The sequence below is a fragment of the Actinia tenebrosa genome, unplaced genomic scaffold (genome assembly GCF_029948245.1).
Source record: "Actinia tenebrosa isolate PJP-AT-01 unplaced genomic scaffold, QUT_ActTen_1.0 PGA_scaffold0__85_contigs__length_37466705, whole genome shotgun sequence".
Classification (NCBI taxonomy): Eukaryota; Metazoa; Cnidaria; class Anthozoa; order Actiniaria; family Actiniidae; genus Actinia; species Actinia tenebrosa.
The window spans coordinates 16,151,745-16,176,043 of NW_028292569.1; the positions used below are offsets into that span (position 1 = coordinate 16,151,745).

A 24,299-nucleotide genomic window follows, 5' to 3' on the forward strand; every position below is an offset into this window, starting at 1 on the left:
GCTTTTGACCGTTAAACAGTGTAATAAGTTAAGCAAAGATGAAGAATTTTTGGCATCTTCTAAAAATTCACAAATCAGTTGACTACCTTGTGATGTCATTCACTTATCTCAAATTCCAAAGCTACCCCGTTAGGTCGTTTGTTTAGGCAGAGCCGGAAGCTTAAGCAAACATCCGCAGGAGTGTCGTCAATTAGATGTAATAGGAAAAAAGAAAAAAATCAGTCGACTAAGGTCACGGTTCAAGCCCGGTTTCCACCTTGGACAAAAAGTCGTAAAATTGGGTGTCAACATGCCTGGAACATGCTTTTTGATCTCATTTGGAGTATTTCAAATCGACACCTTGGAAAATATACCTGAAATAATATTTATCTTGCTAGTGGAGACGTAGAAAAGGTATTGAGCAATGATAATGTAAGGTTTGTTGATGCAACCATTTTCCGTGGTGCGCCGTGCCCTGAACGATTAGCCGTGCTGCTAATAGCTACTTTATACAAATTTGAAGGCAAAATTCAACAATGATTCTACTTAAGAAGATTGCGCAAATTTTGAGAAACTTTTAAGAAATTGTTTTAAAAACTCTCTCAAATTTTAATCGCACTAATTTGAAGGTAAAGAACACTGATATAAATTTTCAATTTTATCAACCAAAACTTGCTAGTTTGCTCGCCTAAACTTCAATTCGCTGGAACATGAAACAAAATTGATTTACATTTACGTTTAATTACCTGAACGAAATGAATCATAACAAATTATTAAAATTACTCCTAAAATACTTTGTGGAAACAATGAAAACTTAGTTAATTTTGGACTAAGTGACCCATGACATATTTATCAATATGAATTCAGAATTGTTATGAAGTAGTCAAGTATGAAGAATTACTGAGGCACAAAAACGTTGATCACAACGAAACGTAGTCTTGTGGTCTTTACACAAAAACGTTCTTCAAAAACCAAGATTATAGTGTTGTATGGTGAAAATTGAAGCTGTATTTAGACAATCAAAGAGAAACTTTATCATAGCCAGTCGAAATGCTTAGCTGGCTTTATATCTAGGACTTAAACAAGGTGTTTATGGTTCTTATCAATCAGATCAAGTAGATTTTCAAGTTTTAAACACTATCTTCATCAGGTGTGGCCATGTCGTCACAGCATGTTCTTGCCATTTCGACAAGACGACGAAGACGTCGCCCGATGCAAACAGATATACAAATGAATTTTTCACTCTTTTATTATGGTGTCTAGACCGCAAAATTCAAAATATCTTGCGGGGATTCACGCCTTCTTTAAACCGGGTATATTTGGGTGAAGTTCTTTCAACGTTCATGTCTTTGAAACCTCACCTAGTCAGACTCTACTAACTCTCAGTGCCACGCTCAGATCGGGAGAACGAAGAAGAATCTGGAAACTTGTGAATACAATCCCGGTCAAAATCCGATTAACCACTCTATTTATTATTCATGTCTTTACTACAATCAAACAATATTTCCTTTTTATAGTTTAATTTAGATTAAATGATTATCATGATTTCGAAGAAAAAATAAATGAATGCAAACAGCTTAACGAAATGGCCAAAGAAACGAAGAAAGATTTTGAGGGTCTCTTGGACTTTTTAGTTTCTCGTACTTTATGCAAGAATTTGGTGGGAAGAACCTGACGGAAGCAGTAGGCGCTCTCGGAAACCTATGTTATCTTTTTGTCCCTATATGGCAAAAACATTTAACAGTATTCAACACTTCAAGAACTTCAAGCTACAAACAAAGACATTTTGTAAACTTGTTTTGCAAACAACAAAAACAAAAGCATTTAACTGAATGACTCCGACGAAGGACTAGCGTCCGAAACGTCAGTAAGTTTTTTCATCTTTTCACGGTGTATAATTTACCTTTTCATCATTACAAAAACAAAAGCAGGAAACTGTTAGAAGACGTTTGTTGACGGAAATTAAAATGCTTTTAAAGCTGGAATGGAATTACAGTGTCAGTGATATAAAAGCTAAAAAAATGTTGAAAATAGGTCAGAAGAAAGTGAGAAAAAGATATTTAAACTCGTGACCATAGTAAATTAGAGGGCAGGAATTCAATTTCAAAAGCTTAGTCATGCGGCATGCACTATATTTGTGATATAAACTTCAAATTCAATTTTTGACATCTTTTTTTTACTCTAAACTTTACAAAATTAGTATGTCAAAATCATATTGCATTGTTTGATTTTTGCCTCTACTTAACATTTCTTTTGATATTTTTATCAAAACACTCAGAAAACACATTGGATCGAAAAGATAGACTAGATTGAGTGAAAAATAAGTGATTCATCCAATCTCTTGATTAGGGTGTGGAGCAAATTCTCAGCCACATTATTCAACACAGATGAAGTGTCATCTTGGCTTATTCTTTAATCCACTAGAGGGAGAAGTTTAGACAAGGTCCGGAAGCAAACCGATAATGGAGTTTAATCGATCCTCAGTCAGACCTAATTCTAGTTCAAACCTAAGTACAATATAAGTCAAATGTGACTTAGCTGTTGATCCGCCATTAATATTTAAGAGTAGAAGAACAGATTAAATTCAAGATGTGCCGGCTAAGCCAGCCTGTAATTCTAGATAACGATCTTGCTTGAATGATCTTTCCTAGTTAATAGGAATAATTTGATTTCTAGATAAAATCATTTGTCATTAATATTAAACATATCCATAGCCACTCAAGATGTTTTATAAGGGAGGGGTCTGTGAGGAAACAAAATTATTACTGAGCGGGGTGGAGAGGGTGGGGATCAAGTGTTCATTCGAATTCATTTATTATTTATGCTTTCTTTCTTTTTCTCTTTTTTTCTTGCATCCCTTCTTCTTTACAATCTAAAATACTTATAATAGATTTACAGGTCCTTTGTAAGTTTTTTTCTTTTAATTTCACGAATTCTTTAAACTATGCATTATTTTTTTCAAATTTTATAATAACGATTCAACAAAAAAAATTCTTTTTTCTTTTGTATGTTTGTTTTTCTATATTATATTTATTTATTTATTCTTTTTTGGGGGGAGGGGGAAGACTTATTTCTCGTGTAACTTTATTTATTTATTATTTATTTATTTCATTCTCTGTTCTGTCCTTTCTTTCACCCTTATTTGGTTCTTTTGTTCATTCTTTTTTCTTTTCTTCATTTCTTTCTTTAATTCATTCATTCGTTCCCTCTTTCTTTTTATCTATTGCTCCTCACCCCTCTCTTCCCCTCCCTTAATAAAATTCCTCGCCTCAAGCCCAGACCTAGCAAAGACTGGTACCAAATTTCGCTTATCCAATCAGAGACGTCCCTGAAAAATAAACAGCCAATCAGGGAACGCGCGGTCGATTTTAAAGCTGAACAAATACTTTGCAAAGCGTTGATTTCAGCAACGAGCATCGATACAAGCATCGTTCAAGGGAAACTTTTTTTAAAAACTACCTTCTAAACCTCAAAATGTCCATAAATCCAGATATTCACTACTCAACTAAATACACCGATGATACAGGTTTTGAATATAGGTAAGAAAAATTGAATATTTGCCGTGTAAGTGTGAAAAATGTCTACTTAAATTCGAGTTCAAACGGACCATAACATCAGAACACTTTGAATCTTGAAGACTTGAGTTTTAATGAGGATCGTTAAATAAAAACAGATTTAAAAGTAAACCATTAAATAACCAAGTGTTAAGCTGTATTTATTGGACGTTTAAGTCCAAAACCTTGCGAACAGAAACACTCTAAGTACGTCGTTAAACCACGTGTTGGACATTGGTTTCAAAATGGCGTTGTCCGTTATGAATTGTTTTAAAATGGAATTAAAATCTTAGATTTACCAGAACCTAAACGTAAAAATACACCACGCGTAGTTTCCTCATAAAAAAACTTTAAAATGCTATAAATTATGATTCAAAGTGAAACGATTTTGAACATTTATGTTTCCATCCCGCAAGTCAAAGACCTCGCCTCTCGAGTAGAGGTCCTTTCCTACGAATTGGTGATTCTTTACCTAGGTAAGACACTGTTCACAGTATGCTTAAACTTTATAAAAGGTCTTTTTCCAAATTATTATAGACATGTAATGCTTCCCAAATCCCTGGCCAAGAAAGTTCCAAGGGATAGATTACTGACTGAAGAAGAATGGCGAGGAATGGGTATACAACAATCTCAAGGATGGCAACATTATATGATTCACAAACCAGGTAGAGTTATAATTAGCAAATCTTTTTTCTTTAGGCCAATGAAGAATGAATGGTAATAGAATATGAAAAATATATTATGATATATAAAATTCATTTATGAAGAGGTTTACTTGTAACAAAAACTAACCACTTCCATGGTAAAAATTTTCCTAAAAAAAAAATGAAGGGGTTGAGCAGAAGCATATGCCTCGTCAAATTTTTCCTCAAACTTGTATGAAACTTAAAAATTGTAGTTTGCTATACTAATCTGCTGGTTTGTTTACTTTCAGAACCTCACATTTTGCTGTTCAAAAGGCCAGTAACCTAGAGCTAATGAAGAGACAAATAAATATAATTATGGTTCATCCAAAAAATGGCAGAACGATTTAGCTAAACAAAGAATCAACCATCATTGTAAATACCAAGAATATTGTTATTCAAGTCAAGTCATAATACTTTTTCTTGCATCTTAAATATTTTGACGACGAATTTTTGCTTTAAGTTTATGGTTAAAATCCACTTATAAATGTAAGTTTATTAGAAGTTTTGGATATAATCTTACAACTTATTGCTCATTCTTTTCCAAATGCTTTGAATTATTCCTAGATATTATTCATAATAATTCTTGTAATATCAACACCATTTATTCAATATTTTGTGCAAGTTCTTGTATCCCACTTATCAGATATTGCCAATCAATATTTTTTTGCTTTCTGTGTGTTAACATAAGGACAATATATTTATCTCTCACAATTGAATGAATGTCTATATTATACACTTTACACCTCACACTCTCTTATAGAAGCAAACCTATATTCATTTTCTAGCAATACTTGTACATATACTGTAACAATCTTCTTTTGCTAATAAAATTTGATTTGGCAAAGCATATCTTGTACATCATAAGTTTTAGGGACAAGTAAATTCTACCGACAATAAGCTATAACTTCTTTCCCAATATGACCCTCAGGGAAATGAGTGTGAAAGAATCTCGAACACTGAAAGTAACAAATAGAAAGAGGTTAACATGGTTTTTATTTTAATGAAGAATCTAAGGCACAACTTCAGAATACCCAGCCTAATGATATTCACACATTAATCCTCTATTGTTCTTCTATTGTTATTGTTATATTCAAAAGACTTGCTTCATACTAAAATAAAGAGCATGGCTGGGTATTCTGAAGTTGTTATGAATCTAAAATATAAATTTGTATTCCAAAAGTTTACCTCCTTGTAGTCAAATTTCTTGAGAAATGAGTTGATTACCTGTAGATGAAATGAATGACTTCGTGTTACTGTGGTTTTCCATATTTCTGTGAAGTCAGACATTAAAACAGTTTCATTGCATTCTGTTTAACAGCTACGAGGATTATACTAACCGATTTTATTATTTTTACTTAATTGAATAATAACCCATGTTAACTAAGATCAACTGCAATCGGCTGTGAAAATTATCTGCTGAAAGTAAACTTGTAAGTTTGTTTGTCCGAATTTCGCCTTTGTCTTCGTTTTTATGACGTCACGGTTGTGCTGCGCTATTGCTTTTTTACTGTTGCCAGTCAAGAAGAAAAGGTACGGACTGATTACTTTTAGATTGATGGCAGTGAAAAACCAAATTTCAACATGCAGCTTGTAACTAGAATATTGAAAATCACAGTAAGGGATGATAGAATCTTAGAGCACAAGCCATGTATTGGTACCTTTGATAGCTTGTTGAAGCAAATGATATGAGTTGGTAATGCCTGCAGCTTTTCATCCTGAACCCCTATTTTATCATACTCTTCGTTCAACCATTCATTTGGGTTCTGATAAAATATGTCAGCTTCATCTATATATCCTGGACTTTCATTGGGAGGACACTCGAGAAACCTCATGGTTATATTCTCGTGTATATGACTGAAAGATTTTATAAATAATTTTCAAAATATTTATGACTGAGAATGTGCAATTTAGTGAAAATGCAATGAAAGATTTCATATGAACATAAAAGTTGTACAACAGATAAAAAACATTACAATGGCCTGATTGCAGTGAGCAAGCTCACTGTATGGATGCTCAGGAATGGCCTTAATCAAGATCATAAATGCATTTTATTTATGTAATAGAGTGCATACCATTTGTCTGTAAAAAACTTTGTAAGAAATTGCACTAATTTGCACAAATTTCATATTTCCAAAAACCTAACAAATTTGCACTATTTTGTACGATTTTGTTAGTTAACTTTTTCGCATATATATGGTATGCAATTTGTTGCATGTTTTTTTTTAAACACATGATCAATTAAAACATTGAGGACCAGTGACTTACCTATAGTAAGGAGTTGAGTGACATGGCATAAGAAACAATACTGATATATTGTTACTGTTACTGAAATCGTTGCGCAAGTAAGCCATCACATCAATGACACCCTTCTGATGGACCAGCGAAAAGTACAGTGCTACAGGAATGTTTGTAGTACAAAGGAAGGCAATGATAGCAGGCAATAAAATAGATTTTGATGTCTTCTTAGCTTTCTTGCTGCTGTTATCAGGGCTTGCTCCAAGGGAGGACAGATAGGACCCACAGTAGCAAATGCACAGAGGCAAAATAGGAAAAATAAAACGAAATTCCTTGTGTCCAAGAAAACTGTAAAACAATTGTTACTGGTCTCAAAAGATACACAGTTCATGATTATGTAACTAGGAAATGAACTAGCAAAATCCTCAATACGCAGAGTAAAATGATTATACGTAGTGCAAAAAAATATCTGCATTTTTAACTTACAGAACTTCATCTAATTTTGACTGGGAGGAATTATAAGACAATAATTGAGGATAGATTTATAGCAGCTTAAGTTATTATAAATATTCATCATAACTAAGATTTCAATTTAAAAGAAAATGTTAAATACCTATAGACAAAGGTGACCCACAAAATGAGCAATGCTGAAATTCTTTGACTTCCTTTGGAATTGTAGACTCCAGCACAGAAGAAGGGTAGATGAGAAAATAATATCGTTGGCAATCCTTGGGTAAAATACCTACCAAAAGACCAACACGAGTTATTCTTGATGAGGGAGATAAGGTAAGCTATGTGAGCAGGGTACAAAAAATACTATAGCAGTACTTACCAATGCCATGGGTGACTGCCATAGAATGTCCCCATATCCTTGATAACATTAAATGCAACAAAATTCAGCTGAACTAAAGTTAATTTGCCATAAAACCAGCTGTCAATAAAAATAGACCACAGCAGAGCAAGAATACCAATAGGCATGATGTGTGCAAATATAAAAGACATTTTCCTCTCACTTTTGAAAAATGATATTGTGGCTAAAAAAATCCAAATAATGGCTGATGTTGGCCTAACCAAGCAAGACAAGGCAGCAAACAGCAATGAGAGAGTTAAGTTTGAGTTCTTTTTAGATTCTGCTTCATTCTGTATCTCCCAAGGCCAATAGTATAAGGCAATTGTAGTAAGAATAGTTTCTGTGGAATTAGTAAGAGTTCTTGTTACACAGTAAAACGTAAACCAAGAAACCAAGCTACAAAACAGAGACCACTTCGCACTTTCTTTTCCGAACATTTTGGTTGACAGCTTAAATAGATACAAGTCTCCAAAAGCTGCAAGTATGGCTTGAAGTAAACGAGGCACAATAATCAAAGCAGTAGCGTTATCCAGACCAAGGAATTGTAGTAGTTTGAAGGCACTCGCAAAGAAGAGAGGAAAGGTATAGCCTCTCAAACCTTCCTGCCATTCCCAGGTGAGGTAGCCATATCCAAAAACCAACCTATGCGCTACTTCAGGGCCTTGCCAGAATTCGTCTGGGACGAACCATGTTTTGATCAAGCAAGCGTTAAAAATTCTAAATACGAGAAGACAAGGGAGTAACATTGATTTTGAGAGCAGATTTGCTTTCACTTTGGGCTGGATTTGTTCCAGTTTGACCGAAGAATCTCTCAAAGGAACATCAGATTTTACTCCACGCTTCTTCATTTATGATTCCCACGTTTTTCTATTCGTAAAAATACTTAAAATCGGCAAAAATGTTCAGTTTTTTCATTCAAGAATTCCTTTGCAAATCGTCTTTTTTCTCTCTTTTTCTCTTCAACTGCACAAAAAGACCAGGCGTTTCGCGTCCTAAGGAAAGAAGCTGGTACTAATGACATATACCGCTGGAATTGACCTGCAGGCTCACGTCAGTCAAAATCAGTTCAAAAATTCTGTGAACTTTTTATGCAAAGATTATCTAGGAATATTTTGCTATAGATCAGAAATCAAATTGAAAGACATATAAACTAAAGTGATGGTTTTTAGAACAATCCAAAGGCTTCCTTTGCATCAGCTGTTTGTTGCAACCCTGGCAGGCGTACTAAGTGGAGTCTATATATTCAAGCCTTTATTTACCAGAAAGACAAGAGATCAAAATGTGGATGCTATACAAAAGACAGGAAACATCATTAATACAGAAGAAAAAAGCATGGAGACTACTGGAAAATTATGACGTCGGGAACTGAGGAGAAGATATTTTTCTTGAAAGTTGTAATGAAAAAAATCGTCATTCAAAACTTCCCCATCACAGGAAGAGTGGAAGCTTTTTTTTGGATTTGCTTGACCACAAAATAATGATCCCAAGCAGGAGCATAGGCAGCAGGGGGAGCCAAGGGGGCCAGGCCCCCACCCTCTTTGGTTTTTTTGGGGGGATTTGGCATTTTTGGGGTTCAGATGAAATGGAGGATTTTGGAATCTGGGCCTCCCATTTCTGAAAATCCTTGCTAAGCCCCTTCCAAGTCGAGGTTGGACTTGATGTATTTTATCAAGTTCAACTTCACGCTTCACCTTGGAACCATTGTTCAATTGTGGTCACTCAAGTGAATTTGGTAAAGGTCTATAATTTTCCATGGATTTGCCTTAGAGGATCCAAAGGGTGGTAAAAATTTGAGGAGAGTATTTTGTGTATTTTTAGAAAACATTGGTATACATACCTCCCTAAGAGAGGGTTTTGGAGGGTCAGAGGAAAATGTTTTGTAGAGCAAGAAAGTATTTATCACTCCAACAAGGGGATTGATTTTAGCCCTATTACTCCAATAATTTTTCATAAAAAGTTAACTTGAATGCACTTTGCTTGATTAGCTCTCCCTCCCTCCCTAGGGAGAACATTGGACAAGTTCTGATGCCACCCAAGATATTGAGAGGACCCAAGTTTATGATTTCAAAATCATGGCAAAAGGATTTTGTGGCACTATTTAAAGCTGTTGAAGAGTTAAGGCTTAACTTGGAAAGCAAATATCATGGGAAAATGAGACAGCAAATCGAGACGAAGAGCTGGAACAAGAAGTTAAATATGAGTTTCAAATCCATACTCTTAGACATATGTTGAAAGTTGTTGAAAAATCAGACTCAACTTGGAATGCAAATATCATGGAAAATGAGACAGCAAATTAAGATGAAGAGCTGGAACAAGAAGATAATTATTATGAGTTTCAAATCGATACTTTGAGACATGTTAAAAGCAGTTTATGACTAACTCCTGCCTGGCTCAGGAGTTTCAAGAAATAGGTCATATATATGGAACAATAGGCTCATACATGATTGAATTGATATGCAGGGCATTATATATTGGAGATAATACATTGCATAATTTTATTGCATAATTTTATTACCAGTGTTGACAGTATTAATCATTTGTTTTTGGCATGATTTTTCACATTAATTAAGCTCTTTCGCTTCTCTTCATTCCTTTCTTTTTTTATGTTATTTGCTCAAGCCACAATCAATGATGTTTGACAAATAAACATGCTATACTTACTCTTTGTTGAAAAGAGCTTTACTTATGCCAGCAAACTACCCTGCAAGCAGAGGACATTTTTCTTCCTTAACTTAGGGTTGTTTCCCCCCGCCTAAAGCCAGAACAGAGGGCACTGAGAAAAAGTGAGACCTCTCCTAAGCAGCGCTGGGGTACCAACAAACTCCTGTCAGCATAAAAATTAACAATAATAGCAGTATGATCTGAATGTCCAGATATATTTAGAATCTGTAAAGAGTCGATATCTCTAGCAGCTTTCTGGTTTACAAAAAAAAAAACATATTGCTGTCATAGAGTTTAGAGACATATAGTATTATAGGAGAGTAACTTAAAACAACTATTTCTATAATATAACTTATTTTTCTAAATTTATTTTTCTAAAAATTGTGAAAGCGCTTAGCACAATTTGACTGGTATTCATTTTTCAAGCCAAAGTTGCTGTGGAAGTTAAACTTCTCTTATTTCTTTAAATTAAATTGCTTGATATATATTTTCATTTGAGTGCATGTGTAGATATATTACCCTGAAACGTTAGTCTTTAATGGATAATTGCTCCATACCTTACTCCCTTTACTTTGGATGTTTGGATTATATATGCAAATTAAGGATGATTCCTATGGTTTATAACCAGTTACCAATGGCAACACTATACCTTCATATTCATTTGGCTTACCAAAGGTTCACACCACATTTGCATGTGATATGCTTGAGGGTTTACATAATCGGACAGTTAAATGTATTAAGTATCCACACATCAAACATTGATAGAGTTTCTGACCTAGTATTTTTGCCCTTCGTTGGTTTGCTTCCACAAATAACATGCTAGAGTCCTGCATGCAACTTGGATTTTTTTCTTTGAAAAATTATGATAAGCTTGACAATGAAAGCAATTATTCACAACTTTGAATATTTAGAAAGCAAAAAAAGTTCACCTTAATACTTATATGTAGTTATAATAGATGACTGTATAGAAATTGGACTTTTACTTTTATTTCATTTATTTCTTTCTATTTTTACCTCTGGCAATTTTTATTTTGAGTTCGTTCAAAGTCCAAAATGATCACAACGTTCAAGATCCAAATTGCAAACTATTAAAAGAAGAAAAAAAGTCATTGTTGATTTAAAATTATAGAAAATCTATCCCAACATTTCATTTTTTCCAACTCTCTATTTTTCCAACAAATAATTCAGAAATATTCCCTTTTTTCAATATATTGAAACAAAGCTAAAAATAATGCAATACATGTGCAAACTAATGACTTTATTTGGAAACAGCGTTGTGTGCGCGTCTTTTAGGGGGCTTGTTTGTTGTCACTGTCTCTTGGCACGCCTGATGCTAAGCCAAATACCTGTTCACCAACAAACATGCATATTTATGTATGGTAATAATTTTGGTAATTATAATTATAGAAGCAAAATACTGGGTCAATATACGAAGAAAGGCTCGAGAATTTTTGCAAGTGCTACGTGTCAATTTTTGAGAACGTCCAGAAAATTTCGAAAAATTCAGCACTTTTTTTACCAAACCCAAAATCTTGCGTCATATCTAACAGATGATTAAACTTTTCATGTTTTTACATTATCCTTTCCTGATTGGTTTATTCAAAGCAGCTTTAATCTGATTGGTTGGAGTCTGTCACGCGGTCACAGCTCATCTTCTCTCGATCAAAACAACAACAAACCAGTTTCGAACATCTCGTCAGTTGCAGGAAGAGGTGGAAGCTACATACTTGCCGCGATCTAGCTAGTATCAAACGTTTTTCAGATCTTCTTTTGCAAATTTCGAATGTTTTCTTTCACCAGGATGTAAAGAGAAACTTAGAAATGGCATCAAGAAACCTCAAGCCTAAGAATTCATCCGATTCTGAGGGTGAGGCAGAATGGACATTTATCGATACTGATGAAGGGACGATTGAAGTAAGTTGGTCGACAATCCTTGGCATAACACTTTTTCCTATTCAACCTTTACATATTTCTTCTCATTTCATCAAAAGTTTTAATCTCAATATTTCCGTGCGACGAAAAAGGTTTTCAAGCACTCTCTAGTCGCTCAGTACATCGAACTAAAATGTATGAAAAATATCGAATTTTGCCACCTAAAAAAGTAAAAATATCTAAAGAATATCTCGAAAAGCGTGAACTTCAATTCAAGAATATCATAATAAAAAAGAGAAGCATTCAACTAGATAGTGTATAGTTCAAGGTTAAGTTTTTATTTCACTTGTAAACATTGGATCACGTGATAGGAAAATAACTTAAACTTGATCAAATTACGCTCTGTATCTATCCCCTCCTTGTGCTACTAGACGTCGCCAAGCAAAGCGAAAGCTTCAGTCTAACTGTATCAGTTGCTTTCAACGAAATTTCAGATTGTTTTAGATTTTAGACAGAATAGCTAAATTCATACGTGCGAAAATTTTCACGTCATTTTTGAAATTATGCAGATTTTTTTATTTTCGTAACAAATCATTATAACTGTTGGCATATTTACGGATACTGATTCTTTAAGTTCGCTAATTAACGTTTTCTGATTACACTCATATTAAATTACTTTTAAGATAACAACAATAAAGCTTGAAAAAGGGACTTTAAACTTGAATTTTTTTTTTTTTTTCTGAAAAACGTCTTCCACTTTTAACTAAAATTGAATAAATTTTCTTTTTTATTATTCAAAACTGAGGTTTAAATTAATATGCATAAAATGAGTGGCTTTATACAGCTTTGATATCGTTAATATTGGCTATAATCTGCTTACATTCAGTACCTTACCCCCCTAAACATCCTCGTTCTGCAATCCATTTTGCTGGTATATCATTGTATTATTTTACATTTTTTACCCTCTTTATAAAAGAAATATCTGCTACCAATTTCTATGTTCCATATGCATAAGCTTGAAAATCTTACAGTACTGACTTACAGCCCAAATCCCACACAAGTATGCCATCATAATTAAATAGTTTCACTTTATTTTTGGTTTTACCTATCCATTAAAATGCATAGTTAGATATATGAAGTAGACAATGATGAAAATATGCCTATAAATTTGTCATATTTTTTTCCCAGTCATAGGGAATCTTCTCTTTATTACAATATTGATATTCAGTTTTGTTGTACTTTTAGTAACTAACTGTTTTCGTTATTTTATTTAATTTATTTTTATTATAATTTCTTTATGAATATTCCTATCTCATTATTGTCTATGCTGCAGGCTAGAGCCCTTCATTGTTGAATTTGCTGATAAACATATTAACAAGAAAATTTCCTTTTTTTAGAGAATTTTCCTCATTTAATGATTTACTTTTTTATTACAATAAGGAAAATAGCATTAGCGGTAGAAATATTTTATACTCTCTTTTCGAAATTCAGTATATTTTCTAATATTTTTTAAACGAAGTTTTAAACAAGCGAGTTCACAAAATACTTTATATTGGAGATGTATCATAAGTCACTGTTGCATACATTTGATAAAATGTTAGTCTATTTTGACATGTTAGTTTGCATTACCTGAAAAACACAGGAAACCCATAAATCTGGGACAAATCTGAATACAATTATTCTTAAATCAATCATGCCTGTGAAAAACCACAGGTAGATCTTAAATCTGGGTTTGCCTTCAATATTATTGTTTTTCAAAGGAGATCCATGAATCCCATTGGCTTGTATTGTACCTGCATAAAAACCACAGACAATCCACAAATCTGGGTTTGTTTTGAATATAGTAATCAATTATTAATACTTGGTTTTGTCTTGTTTTATTTTAGACAAGGAAAGACTCTGTCACCTATCGCAAACCTACATATTCTGAGATCCTAAAGGGAGTAGTCGCAGAGGATTTGGCCGAGGAGGTTGACAGTGAACCAGAATTCGAGGTCCTTGCTAGTTTCAAATTCCGACCCAAGGGAGAATCGTTCAGCCTTGGAAGCTCAGCTCCTAAACCTCCAAAGAATGCAAATGCGCAAGGAAAAGGAAGTGGTCATGAAGTAGATGATGATGATGAATCACCAAATGGCGACGATTCAAGCTGTAGTGATGATGGCATCATGATCATTTCAAGTCATTTAACTGGTGAAGATAAAGCTGATGAAGATAGCAATAGCAAAGTTCCACTACAAGCTTCTAATGATAATGATTACAATAAGATTAATAATGCAGGATCTATGGATGACAATAGCAAAGATAGAGAGACCGATGCTAACAAGAACACACACGATGAGGATGATGACTTCGTAATTACTGATGAAACTGAGTCTGATTTTGAAGAAGCAACCATGAATAATACCCCTGATGACAATGAAGATGATGATAAAGAATGCAAGAAAGATGTTGAATTAGACAAGGAAACACTTAGTGAAAGCACAGCTGACAGCTTGAATGCAAGCACCATAAAAGAGGCAACACCATTGAATGAGGAAAGCTATGACAACAACAGTGACAGTGACAGTGACAACCATGACAACAATGATGATGGATTCCTTGGCATACACAAAGGAGGTATATGCGACAACCCAGAGAAAGACTTGGATTGGGACAGCCTCACCTTTCAGCTACTAAGCACTTTACCGAGATTGAGTCTCAGTACAAGCACTCTTGAAGATGACAATAAGAACCCTAGACCACAAGACGGCACCATAGACAGCATTCAAGACTCTGATAGTGAAAGTGATTCTCATAGCAGTTATGCTGCCATTAGCCAAGACGACAAACAAGGCGATACATCATCCTTCGACGAGCTGAGTGACTCAGCTGATGTCAACAGGGACTTTAGTTCAGAACCAATGATTCCACAATGGCTCTTTAATGCTGATAAGGATGCCGAAGATGAAATAGAATCATTTGATGATGATAGTGATTACATCATCTCAGACATAGAAGAGCTCAAAGAATCTGGTCTAATTCCACAGTGGTTCTTTGATCCAAGCCACAAAGTACATGTAGACAAATCGGTAGATGGGGGCTTTGAACTCATCAACTCAGACCTAGATGACCTAAATAAGGATCCAGTTATTCCTGTCTGCATTTACAACCCAAGCTACAAAGTAATAGATACAAATGGATCTTTCAATGACGATGTTGAAGAAACCAACCCAATTATCCCAGAATGGTTTTTCGATCCCAACTACAAAATTCAGGACCTCAATGAAATGTTCGATGATGACACGGACTATACTGATTACACTGATTATGATTCAGATGATGACCATGACAGCTCAATGACCTTACCCCGATGGCTCTTCGATAAAAACTTTAAACCTCCAGATCAAAACGAGGAAGAATTTTCCTGGCCTTCTCAGTTGTTTGTGGATATACCTACGTTTATCATTCTCCTCTGTTTGACCACAGCTCTTGGATTTAGCATCGGACACGGTAAGAATCGCAGAAGTGGTTAACTTTGAATGTGTAGTGCCAGTAACTCTCCATCAAAAGAAAGGGCTTCAGTTCCATAACAAAATATATTTTAACCCTGGGCGTAAAGTTTCCCCATTTCAGACCACGTGTCATTCTCTGGAGAATAAGGTTATTGGTTTGAATCATATCTATATTTATGTGTCTTCTCGTGCGCAACTGTTAAACAAAGAAATGATACTCTAGGGAATGACACGTGGTGAAAAAGTACGCCCAAGGTAAAGAGGTCTATATTTATTGGCAGGTTTTGACTTAATTTGTATTTCATGATTATTTTTCTTGTTCCTGTTCATAGGTTTGACAGTATACTTAAGCAACCAATCCATCAACAGAAACGCAAAGCTACAAAACATAGAAACGCCAGCAAAACAATTCCCAAGCTCTCTAGAAGACCTCGGCTTGACGCCTGAAGAAATAGCAAGAATAGACTTGCTAAGACTCGAAGATGAACTCCATCAACAGAAAGAGGCAGACATGTTATCGGACCACCTTAGGTTTGATCTAAGAGAAATTTACAAAAGTCTCAAAGACAAGCACTATCGTCTTCTTCGTAATCAAAAAAGTACAGAGGATCGACTTCATATCAGCAAGACCATGTCTTGGTACTGGCGTATGAGGTACGATGAAGAAAAGCGCCGAAACGAAGTGACAGGTTTACCTACGAACCTTCGGCCTAAGAACTTTAAGGATATGGCGAACTTGGCGAGGAAGACAAAGCTTGCGAAAAAATGGAGGCGCCAATACAAGGAAAATTACACTGCACAAGGGCTAGGAAAGAGTAATCCTTTGAACTCTAATCTAAAATGGCTCGTTAAGCCCTTGGATGCAACGTTAAAACAAGATAAGAGACTAGGCAGTCGATACTTGATGAAAGCGATGGCTTTGTCAAAGGATAAAGACATGAAAAATTTCAGAAAACGATGGACACAAGACTTAAAAGACCTGAAGCAAAGATCCTGTTGTTCGTATCCGACGAATAAGAGCATCCAGTTGAAAAATAAAACAGCGGTTTCAAGCCCATTTACCTGGGTTAACGATAGCCGGGATTGTAAGCGAGCGAAGAGAAGCGATATCTTAGGTCTTTGCTCGACGAAAAAATCTTCTTTGGAAAAAACGAAAATTAATAATCCAACTGCTGAAAAACCAGCTAAAAAGGACTCTGGGAGAAAAAACGATGTAAAGTTTAGACCTTGCTTTTCAAAACCAAAGAATAATAGTAAAATAAAGCAAACATCGTCAAAAAATAAAGGCAAATTGTCTTCTAGAGTTAGTCGAGATCCAAAAAGGAGTTCAGTTCATCGCGCAAATAGACAGGAGAAAGTTCGCAGCGATAGGATAAAGAAAAGAGAATTAAAGAAAAAGGCTTTAGAGATAAAAAATCAAGTCGATGAACTTAAAGCTGTTCTTGTTGAACTTCGTAGAGAAAGACGTAGAGCTGAAAAAGAAAAGGCTAAGTTAGAAGCAAGTTGGAGAAAATTAAAGCGACAGCGTTTGCAGTTCGAGAAGGAAAGGAAGGAGAAACAGAAAAGTGATGAAAAGAAGAACAAGAAAGTAACGTCTAAACTAACAAGAGAGAAAACTCGATTGAAGACGTGGAAGAACGTTGCAAAAAGAGCTCAAAAGAAAGCCCATACTTTGCACAAGAATCTTAAACGTGTGTCTGTCGCAAAGCAAGAGTTAAAAGATATCAAAAACATCAAAAAGAACCTGAAAATTGAGAAAAGAAAGCTTCGTGAGCAGCGAAAGAATCTGAAATCCATAAAACGACAGTTAAGGAAGGAACATCGAAATTATGCAAGAGAAAGATGGAAGACGAAGAAAAAGCGTAGACAATTGGAAAAGCAAAGGATTTATGGATCAGAACCAATTGAAAAGAAGAATAAAGCCAAGAAACAAGACAAGACAAGTACTAACCGGAAGAAAGCAGAGAAACACCAAAGTCAACGTTCTTCTACTAAACGCTCCCAGGACAAGAAAAAGCAAAAACCTCAAAAGAAGTTTTGGGAAAATTTAGAAAAAAGTTTATATGAATGGGCTCAAAAAGTCAACAGGACAATAGAGTATCATCGTCGTGGAAAGGCGAGTAAAGTATGGAAAAAGTTGAGAGCTCAGTTCGATAAGTTTGTGGCTTGGACGAAAGAACCAAAGGAAAAGGAAAATAAGGTGAAGAAGCAAGAGAAAACAAGGACTAACGGCATAAAAACAGAGAAACGTAAAAGAGAACAGTCCTCTAACAAACACTCCGAGGATAAAAATAAGAAGCAAGCGCCTCGAAAGAAATTTTGGGAAAATGTAAAAAAAAGTTTATATGAATGGGCTCAAAAGGTCAACAGAACCATACGGCATCATCGTCGTGGAAAAGCGAGTAAAATATGGAAAAAGTTGAGAGCTCAGTTCGATAATTTAGTAGCTTGGACGACAGGAAAGTATTCCAAAGCAACGGGCCCAGTGAAGAAGAAGAAAGAGCATCACTCAAAAAATAAAATTAAAAGTCCAGTGTTTGAGAAGATTCTTGTAGAGCAGATGAAGTATGACGAAGAGAAAAGAAATAGTCAAAAGGATTCTGAAAATCAATGGAAATCGAGGAGTCCGGTCGTCAACCAAGAATAAATAAAAGTTCATGACGTGAAAAAGAAGAAGAAGAAGAAGAAGGAAAGAAAAAAGAAGGATCCTGAGACGTCGTTAAAGCAACGGCAAAGAAAACAACGGAGAAAATACCAGAGAGAACTTGAACGTCTTCAGCAATGGGCTTTACAGATGAATGAGAAGAAACTGGAGCACAAGAGGATCTATAGAAAGAAAGAAAAAAAGAGCCGAAAACGTTTCAAATCTGACAGAACTCATCCCAAGCCTGGCACCGAAGAAGATGCAGCAAAGGGACGGGATTTGGTTTCGGTGGAAGATTCAAATAGTACGTTTATGTTGTTGCTACAACCTCAGGCTAGCACGTCCGCAGACTACAAGACTCCAAAAGATACCAGAAAAGATAAATCTAGATACCAAGACAAGGAGAGTATCATTCGAGAAGTGACGAAGTCGCAGATAAACCACGAATTGAACGAGAAGAAAACCCAGACAGGTGTGACTCTTCCATTAGAAGATGATGTCATAAAGCTACCGGATGACGTCAATAATGGAAAAGAACCAAGTATTCCCTTGGATGTGACGTCATTTGATGATGAAAGTCGCAGTGGCCAAGAGCCAACTCCTCCATCTTTCAGTCCTACTTTCTACAAAGATTTTCCCATTATTGGAATCATAAATGACGCAAAGCGTAAAAGAGATGGGTCTATTGGTGAAGCGGATATCTTATCTTCTGACAGTCCCAAAGTTCCTGAAAACTCGCAGAACGGTGGCAATGGCCAGCGGACTGATCCTTGGTACATGCGCAGAGCTGAACAACGGGAGGAATTCCATGATACTGACACAGGTCTTACGTTGTCTCCTCGTCTCGTTGGTCCTTTGAAGTCCGACGGCACGTGGTTTTTCCAAAGATCCAGCGATCGCGCCTTACAGCGAAAATTATATGAGCCCTTGAACAGACAGAGCACGAGGGATGGATTTAAACATAACGCTTGGAGGTCCTATTTCCATCGCGGGAGACTTCGGAGCGCAATGAACGATGGGGAGTGGGTGTTTGAGCGAGCAAGCGATCGTGCTGAACAGCGGTCTAATGACGAGCCTTGGTACATGCGCCGTGCGGAGGGCAGAAAAGAAGACCGAGAGGAGAACAAAGATTCGTGGTTCATTGAACGTGGTTTCGACCGAGATATTCTACATCATTACGACGAGGATGATGAAGATGATGACCTGATGAATGATTACGATAATTATGCTGATCATGGCTTTGATGAAGAATATGAAGATCCATGGTTTTAAAACAATCCACCGAATGGAAACCTTAGTAATATTAGCACATTTAACGAGGTAAAATATCCCAATATGTTGAGCAAATGTTTTAGAATCTCGTTATTAAATTAGTCCAGGCCCGTCTCTAGAGGTGGTACGATGGTCCAGCCCCACCCCTCCCTTCTCCTCTCCTCCGAGTCTCTATGCAAAACATGCAAGAAGATTCAATAACGCAATAATATGTTTATCAAGAAATGGCAAAACTAAGATTGGTAGAAAAACGAACCTCCCTTTTCAAGTTTATAGCTACAGGGCTGAATTTCCTTCTCCAACAAATACAATACTTCCATCTCGAGTTCGCCTTTGCTCAGTCTTAGCCTCGATTGTGTACAATTGTGTTCTTTTCTTTCATTAAGGTCCATTGTATAGTAAGCAATGTACGTACTACGGAGTAATACGAGTTGATTAAAATGCCACGGGTTTTGGTTGAATAGCTGAATATTATAACGTACAAACGAGACTAAGACTGAGCAAAGAGAACTCGAAACTGGAGTATTCTAAAATAGAATATAGTTTAGGCAGGGTTAGCCTTGTGATCAGTTTACATTCAAAACTAAAACTTTCCTGCAAGAGATTGCATCAAGATTGTCCTTTTTGTCTCTGCCGTAACTTTTGTTCATTTTTGATAGGAAAAAAGGCTAGCCCTGCCTTCATGGCCATGCGTAAATAATTAGCCTAGACGGAACAATACGTTATGTATTGTAATCTCGAAAAAAAATAACTTAACATCTAGGGACTTAGTCCTCCACAGTCATTTCTTCCCAACCTTCTAGCTGTGGGCTTCCTGTCCAAAGCGGGAGCAGAAAAGACTAGGGGAGGACAGAGAGTAGAAAAATATTCGTCCACCAGTAGAGAGACAAGAGTGATGTTGGGAGAAGGCTTATTCAACCAATACCAAATCACAATTTGGGCATCAGTTTATGAGATTAGATTCAAAAATTGCAGATTTTTTTCTTAATTTTTAAATTCTCGGGGTTTTTTTGGGGGAGTGGGGAGAATTTGATGGTATTTTCTTTCTGGTTTATTTTGCTTTTTAAGATATTGTCTTTTTGAGGGGAAGGTAAGCTGGTTAGTTTTTTATTTGTGGTGAAAATCGGACAATTTTGGTTTTTTTTTCCATGTATGTGTTTGTTTGCTTCGAAAAAAAAATTTCGAGGCCTTTTTCAAATTGAATTTCAAGCTATCGTATAATTGAGAAAAGAATCGAATGTCAAGGCATCTTGCAATTGTTTTTAAACTAAATTAAAGGGGTCAACAACCTTCGTAACACGACCGTTCGTTTTGAACTCCGCACAAACCTCCTTAATACGACCTTAACACTACCATTTTGGAAACTTTACGATGCGACCGTGTAAAGAACGAAATCACTAATAAGTTAACATGTTTATTACGACCTACGTAACATTGGTCTCAGGACCTGCGTAATACGACCTCATGTATACGACCACTAATCCTTACGTTTGAAACAATGTTAAAAGGGTAAATTATACACCGTGAAAAGATGAAAAAACCTACTGACGTTTCGGGCGCTAGTCCTTCGTCGGAGTAAAAGAGGAAAGTTTGAATTTTTTTTTTTTTTTCACGTGAAAATAAGTTTTTATTTTGTTTACATAAAAATCTGGATCTCACCTCAATGTTAAAGTTTAAAAAATTTCAAATGCTTTTTTCTTTGTCAAGTAAGAGTACTTTAGTTCATTTCCATGTATGCAGTGTGTGTGGGAGAGAGCAGGGGAGAAGAATTGAAGTTCATTGCATTTTTTTCCTTTTTTTTGGCTTTCTTTTGGGGGGAGGCATTTTAGTGGTTTTTATATTTTTGTTAGTTTGTTTTTTAAGTTTGGGCAATTTTTTTATCGCAAACGATGTTTACAGTTAAAAGAAGCAAATTCAAAATAGTAATTGACAAAAAAATTGATAACATTTTTTGAAACCACTTTAAAGTTCTTCCTTGAAGTCAGTCTTAACTTACACGAATGTGAAAATATTTTTTCTGTGACTTTTTTTCAGTTCCGTTTTTCTGATATATTAAACTATTTTGCTTAAAAACTAATTCATGTTGACTAAAATGTAATTGGAATTTGATTTGACAGCAGATCACTGCCCAGCCTTATTTAGACCAAAATGAGAAACGTTCTAAAGGTTTCTTGGCAGGGATTCACTGCAGCACTAGAGTGGTTTTCGTGCAGCACTTGAGTGGTTTTCTTGCAGCACTCGAGTAGCTTTCGCTTATTACTAGAGTGGTTTTCGTTTAGCACTCGAGTGGTTTCCGCTGCTGGCCTTCAAATTTCTTGATATTCATATTTTCAAGGTTTTCGATTCTTTTTCAAGGGGAAATGAGTTAAATTACCAGAATATTCTATTATTATGGCAATAACGAGTTGCTACATCTAAGGATAGGTATATTTTGAGTTCTAACATTTATATGAAAAAAATCACATCCGATGCAAAGATTTTAAAAGCGATATCGAAGCTTCTCTTTTCGGTTGTCGGTCAAAAAGTTACACTTTCAACTTTCCATCGAACAAACCTCCTTTAACTTTCGCAAAACGTTACAAAGATTTTTTTTAAAACCAACCCCAGTAAATTGCGAGATGCCTTGGTACTTTCTGTCAGGGTGTGGTCCCAATTTCGTGAAACTATTCTAGACATTTTGTTCGTTTGTCTTTAGATTCTTTCTTTTTCCAGGGTTAAAATCAATTTGGTAATTTCATGAAGTATGTGATTTAAAATAGCTTCAGTTTTTTCATAACCGTTACGCCCATATTTTCTAAATTGTTGAATAAGCTTCTCCCTTTCTCTCCTCTCTCCTGGCTCCTATGTCTCTCTCTCAAGGGATTTTTAAGTCTCTATAAAGTTAGGATTAAGGATTCAAAGCTATTGAAAAGGGAGAGTGTTCCATTAGCTTAGTGTGAAAAGTGATGATCTTCAAACAGCGCAATTTTTCTACGGGTTTTTAAATTAGGTATTAGACTTTATAAACAACACTAAAAAAGAATTTATATTTATTTCTGTTGGTTAAGGCCAACAGACTCAAAAAAATGTCAAAATTCTTAAGACAATTTATTTGTCCAAAACGAAGAATTTCATTTGGTTTTGTGAAGTAAACTTCTATTTAATATCATAGCTTTTTTAACTTTGTTTGTAAGGTGCTCTTCTGACAAAATGTACTAGCAAAGTAGACATATTATTAAGATTATGCTTTCATTGCTAAGCTAATATCTTTAAGGGTGGTTCTGTTGATATGGCTATGAAGTTGTCTTCAAATTGCTCTGTGGATCGACATATCTAACGAAAGAGCAAGGAAAATCTTACGGAATTTAAGCTAGATATTTACCAACTATGTCTATGTTAATTGATTTTACAATCTATACTATTTGTGGCTTATTTTATTTTTGGGCTATTTCCATTAAAAAAATTCACGAAGCTTTGTTTTTCGCTGGGGATTTATTGCGATTTGGATTCGCCTTTTATGATATAACCTTCGTTTATTTGTGTGCTGGGCTTTTGGGTATAAATTCAAAAAAAAAAAAAAGAAGAGATAATTGTCGAACTCTTGCGCGCGCTACCCGAAGTAAAGTGTAAATGACTTGATACATAAATGATTTTCCTAATTCTATAAACCTTTATATATCTTTTTACCAATTTGAACATAATATATATTCGTGTGAAAATAAACTTTTGATATATATCCACATATGTACCTACCCTTTGCTTGACTTTGAGTTTGACTCGTGTTATAATTAGTTGTATAAATCCTAATAAAATTGAAATTAAACATTAATGTGTCGTCATGCATGGTAGGATTTTACGAAGAGGCGCTAGCTATGGCTTACCTGAGTGCGCGTACAAGAAACATAGGCTCTTTCTTGGTGTTGCAAGGCACCTGAAGCATATTAAGACAATAAAACTAGCCAAGGGTAAAGAGTTTGGAGCTATACAAAACATAATCCTAACCCAGAATAAAATGAAGATTGCCACACCAAGAAAGACCCGAAAAATATCCAAATGAAACAATATTCATAGAAGGCTGTACAACAGAGCAGCTTGCATAAATGGTGCGTATGCGTGGAAGAAGCACACGTGTTTTCCTTAATGCCGATTTAGACGGTACGATTTTCGCCTGCAACAACTTCGATTAACATTCGTTCACCTGGGTTCAGACCGCTCTATACAACGACATAAACCTTAAAAATTTCACAAGAAAAATGACTTCAACTAGGGAAAGACGAGCTACCACGGGAAAATTAATTTTAGAAATTACATCGAAATAAGGCGTCTTTCTGAAGCGTGTGAAGGAGTGCGGAATAGCCGGAGAATTACAAAGATCACAACACTCCAAAGGACACTAGTTTAAGCTTATTTTCTATATAGGTATCACATCGAAATAAGGCGTCCTTCTGAAGCGTGTGAAAGAGCGCAAAACAGCCGGAGTATTACAAAGATCACAACACTCCAAAGGACACTAGTTTAAGCTTATTTTCTATTAGGTATCACATCGAAATAAGGCGTCCTTCTGAAGCGTGTGAAGGAGTGCGGAACAGCCGGAGTTCTACAAAGATCACAACACTCCAAAGGACACTAGTGTAAGCTTATTTTTTATTAGATATCACATCGAAATAAGGCTTCCTTCTGAAGCGTATGAAAGAGAGCGGAATAGCCGGAGTTTTACAAATATCACAACACTCCAAAGGACACTAGTTTAAGCTTATTTTCTATATAGGTATCACATCGAAATAAGGCGTCCTTCTGAAGCGTGTGAAAGAGAGCGGAATAGCCGGAGTTTTACAAAGATCACAACGCTCCAAAGGACACTAGTTTAAGCTTATTTTCTATATAGGTATCACATCGAAATAAGGCGTCCTTCTGAAGCGTGTGAAAGAGCGCAAAACAGCCGGAGTATTACAAAGATCACAACACTCCAAAGGACACTAGTTTAAGCTTATTTTCTATTAGGTATCACATCGAAATAAGGCGTCCTTCTGAAGCGTGTGAAGGAGTGCGGAACAGCCGGAGTTTTACAAAGATCAC

At 35.6% G+C, this 24,299-nt stretch overlaps 2 protein-coding genes and 1 non-coding gene across 3 annotated transcripts; 2 read left to right on the top strand and 1 right to left on the bottom strand.

Moving 5' to 3' along the window:
* The first annotated feature begins 3,364 nt into the window (after window positions 1-3,364).
* On the top strand, window positions 3,365-5,066 carry LOC116301534 (cyclin-dependent kinases regulatory subunit). Its single transcript, XM_031710613.1, has 3 exons — window positions 3,365-3,518; window positions 4,071-4,198; window positions 4,468-5,066. Exons 1-3 carry the CDS (start codon window positions 3,454-3,456, stop codon window positions 4,503-4,505), a joined length of 231 nt encoding a protein of 76 aa, XP_031566473.1. The 5' UTR covers window positions 3,365-3,453; the 3' UTR covers window positions 4,506-5,066.
* LOC116301524 (GPI alpha-1,2-mannosyltransferase 3) lies at window positions 5,057-8,304 on the bottom strand. Its single transcript, XM_031710602.1, has 6 exons — window positions 7,287-8,304; window positions 7,068-7,196; window positions 6,485-6,802; window positions 5,878-6,073; window positions 5,405-5,443; window positions 5,057-5,175 (listed from the first exon to the last, which is right to left on the bottom strand). Exons 1-6 carry the CDS (start codon window positions 8,150-8,152, stop codon window positions 5,104-5,106), a joined length of 1,620 nt encoding a protein of 539 aa, XP_031566462.1. The 5' UTR covers window positions 8,153-8,304; the 3' UTR covers window positions 5,057-5,103.
* Window positions 8,305-11,642: 3,338 nt separating this feature from the next.
* LOC116301678 (uncharacterized) lies at window positions 11,643-23,052 on the top strand. The gene is made up of 3 exons (XR_016120303.1): window positions 11,643-11,879; window positions 13,724-15,326; window positions 15,661-23,052. It is a non-coding gene; the product is annotated as an uncharacterized LOC116301678 (transcript).
* The last annotated feature ends 1,247 nt before the right edge of the window (window positions 23,053-24,299 follow it).

Excerpts from the sequence above, each read along its gene's own strand:
- LOC116301534 (XM_031710613.1), top strand. The coding sequence starts at position 3,454 with ATGTCCATAAATCCAGATATTCACTACTCAACTAAATACACCGATGAT. Across the intron at positions 3,519-4,070 it reads GATACAGGTTTTGAATATAG|ACATGTAATGCTTCCCAAAT; the intron begins GTAAGAAAAATT and ends AAATTATTATAG. Across the intron at positions 4,199-4,467 it reads TTATATGATTCACAAACCAG|AACCTCACATTTTGCTGTTC; the intron begins GTAGAGTTATAA and ends GTTTACTTTCAG.
- LOC116301524 (XM_031710602.1), bottom strand. The coding sequence starts at position 8,152 with ATGAAGAAGCGTGGAGTAAAATCTGATGTTCCTTTGAGAGATTCTTCG. Across the intron at positions 6,074-6,484 it reads CACTCAACTCCTTACTATAG|TCATATACACGAGAATATAA; the intron begins GTAAGTCACTGG and ends AAAATCTTTCAG. Across the intron at positions 5,176-5,404 it reads AGAAATTTGACTACAAGGAG|TGTTCGAGATTCTTTCACAC; the intron begins GTAAACTTTTGG and ends TGTTACTTTCAG.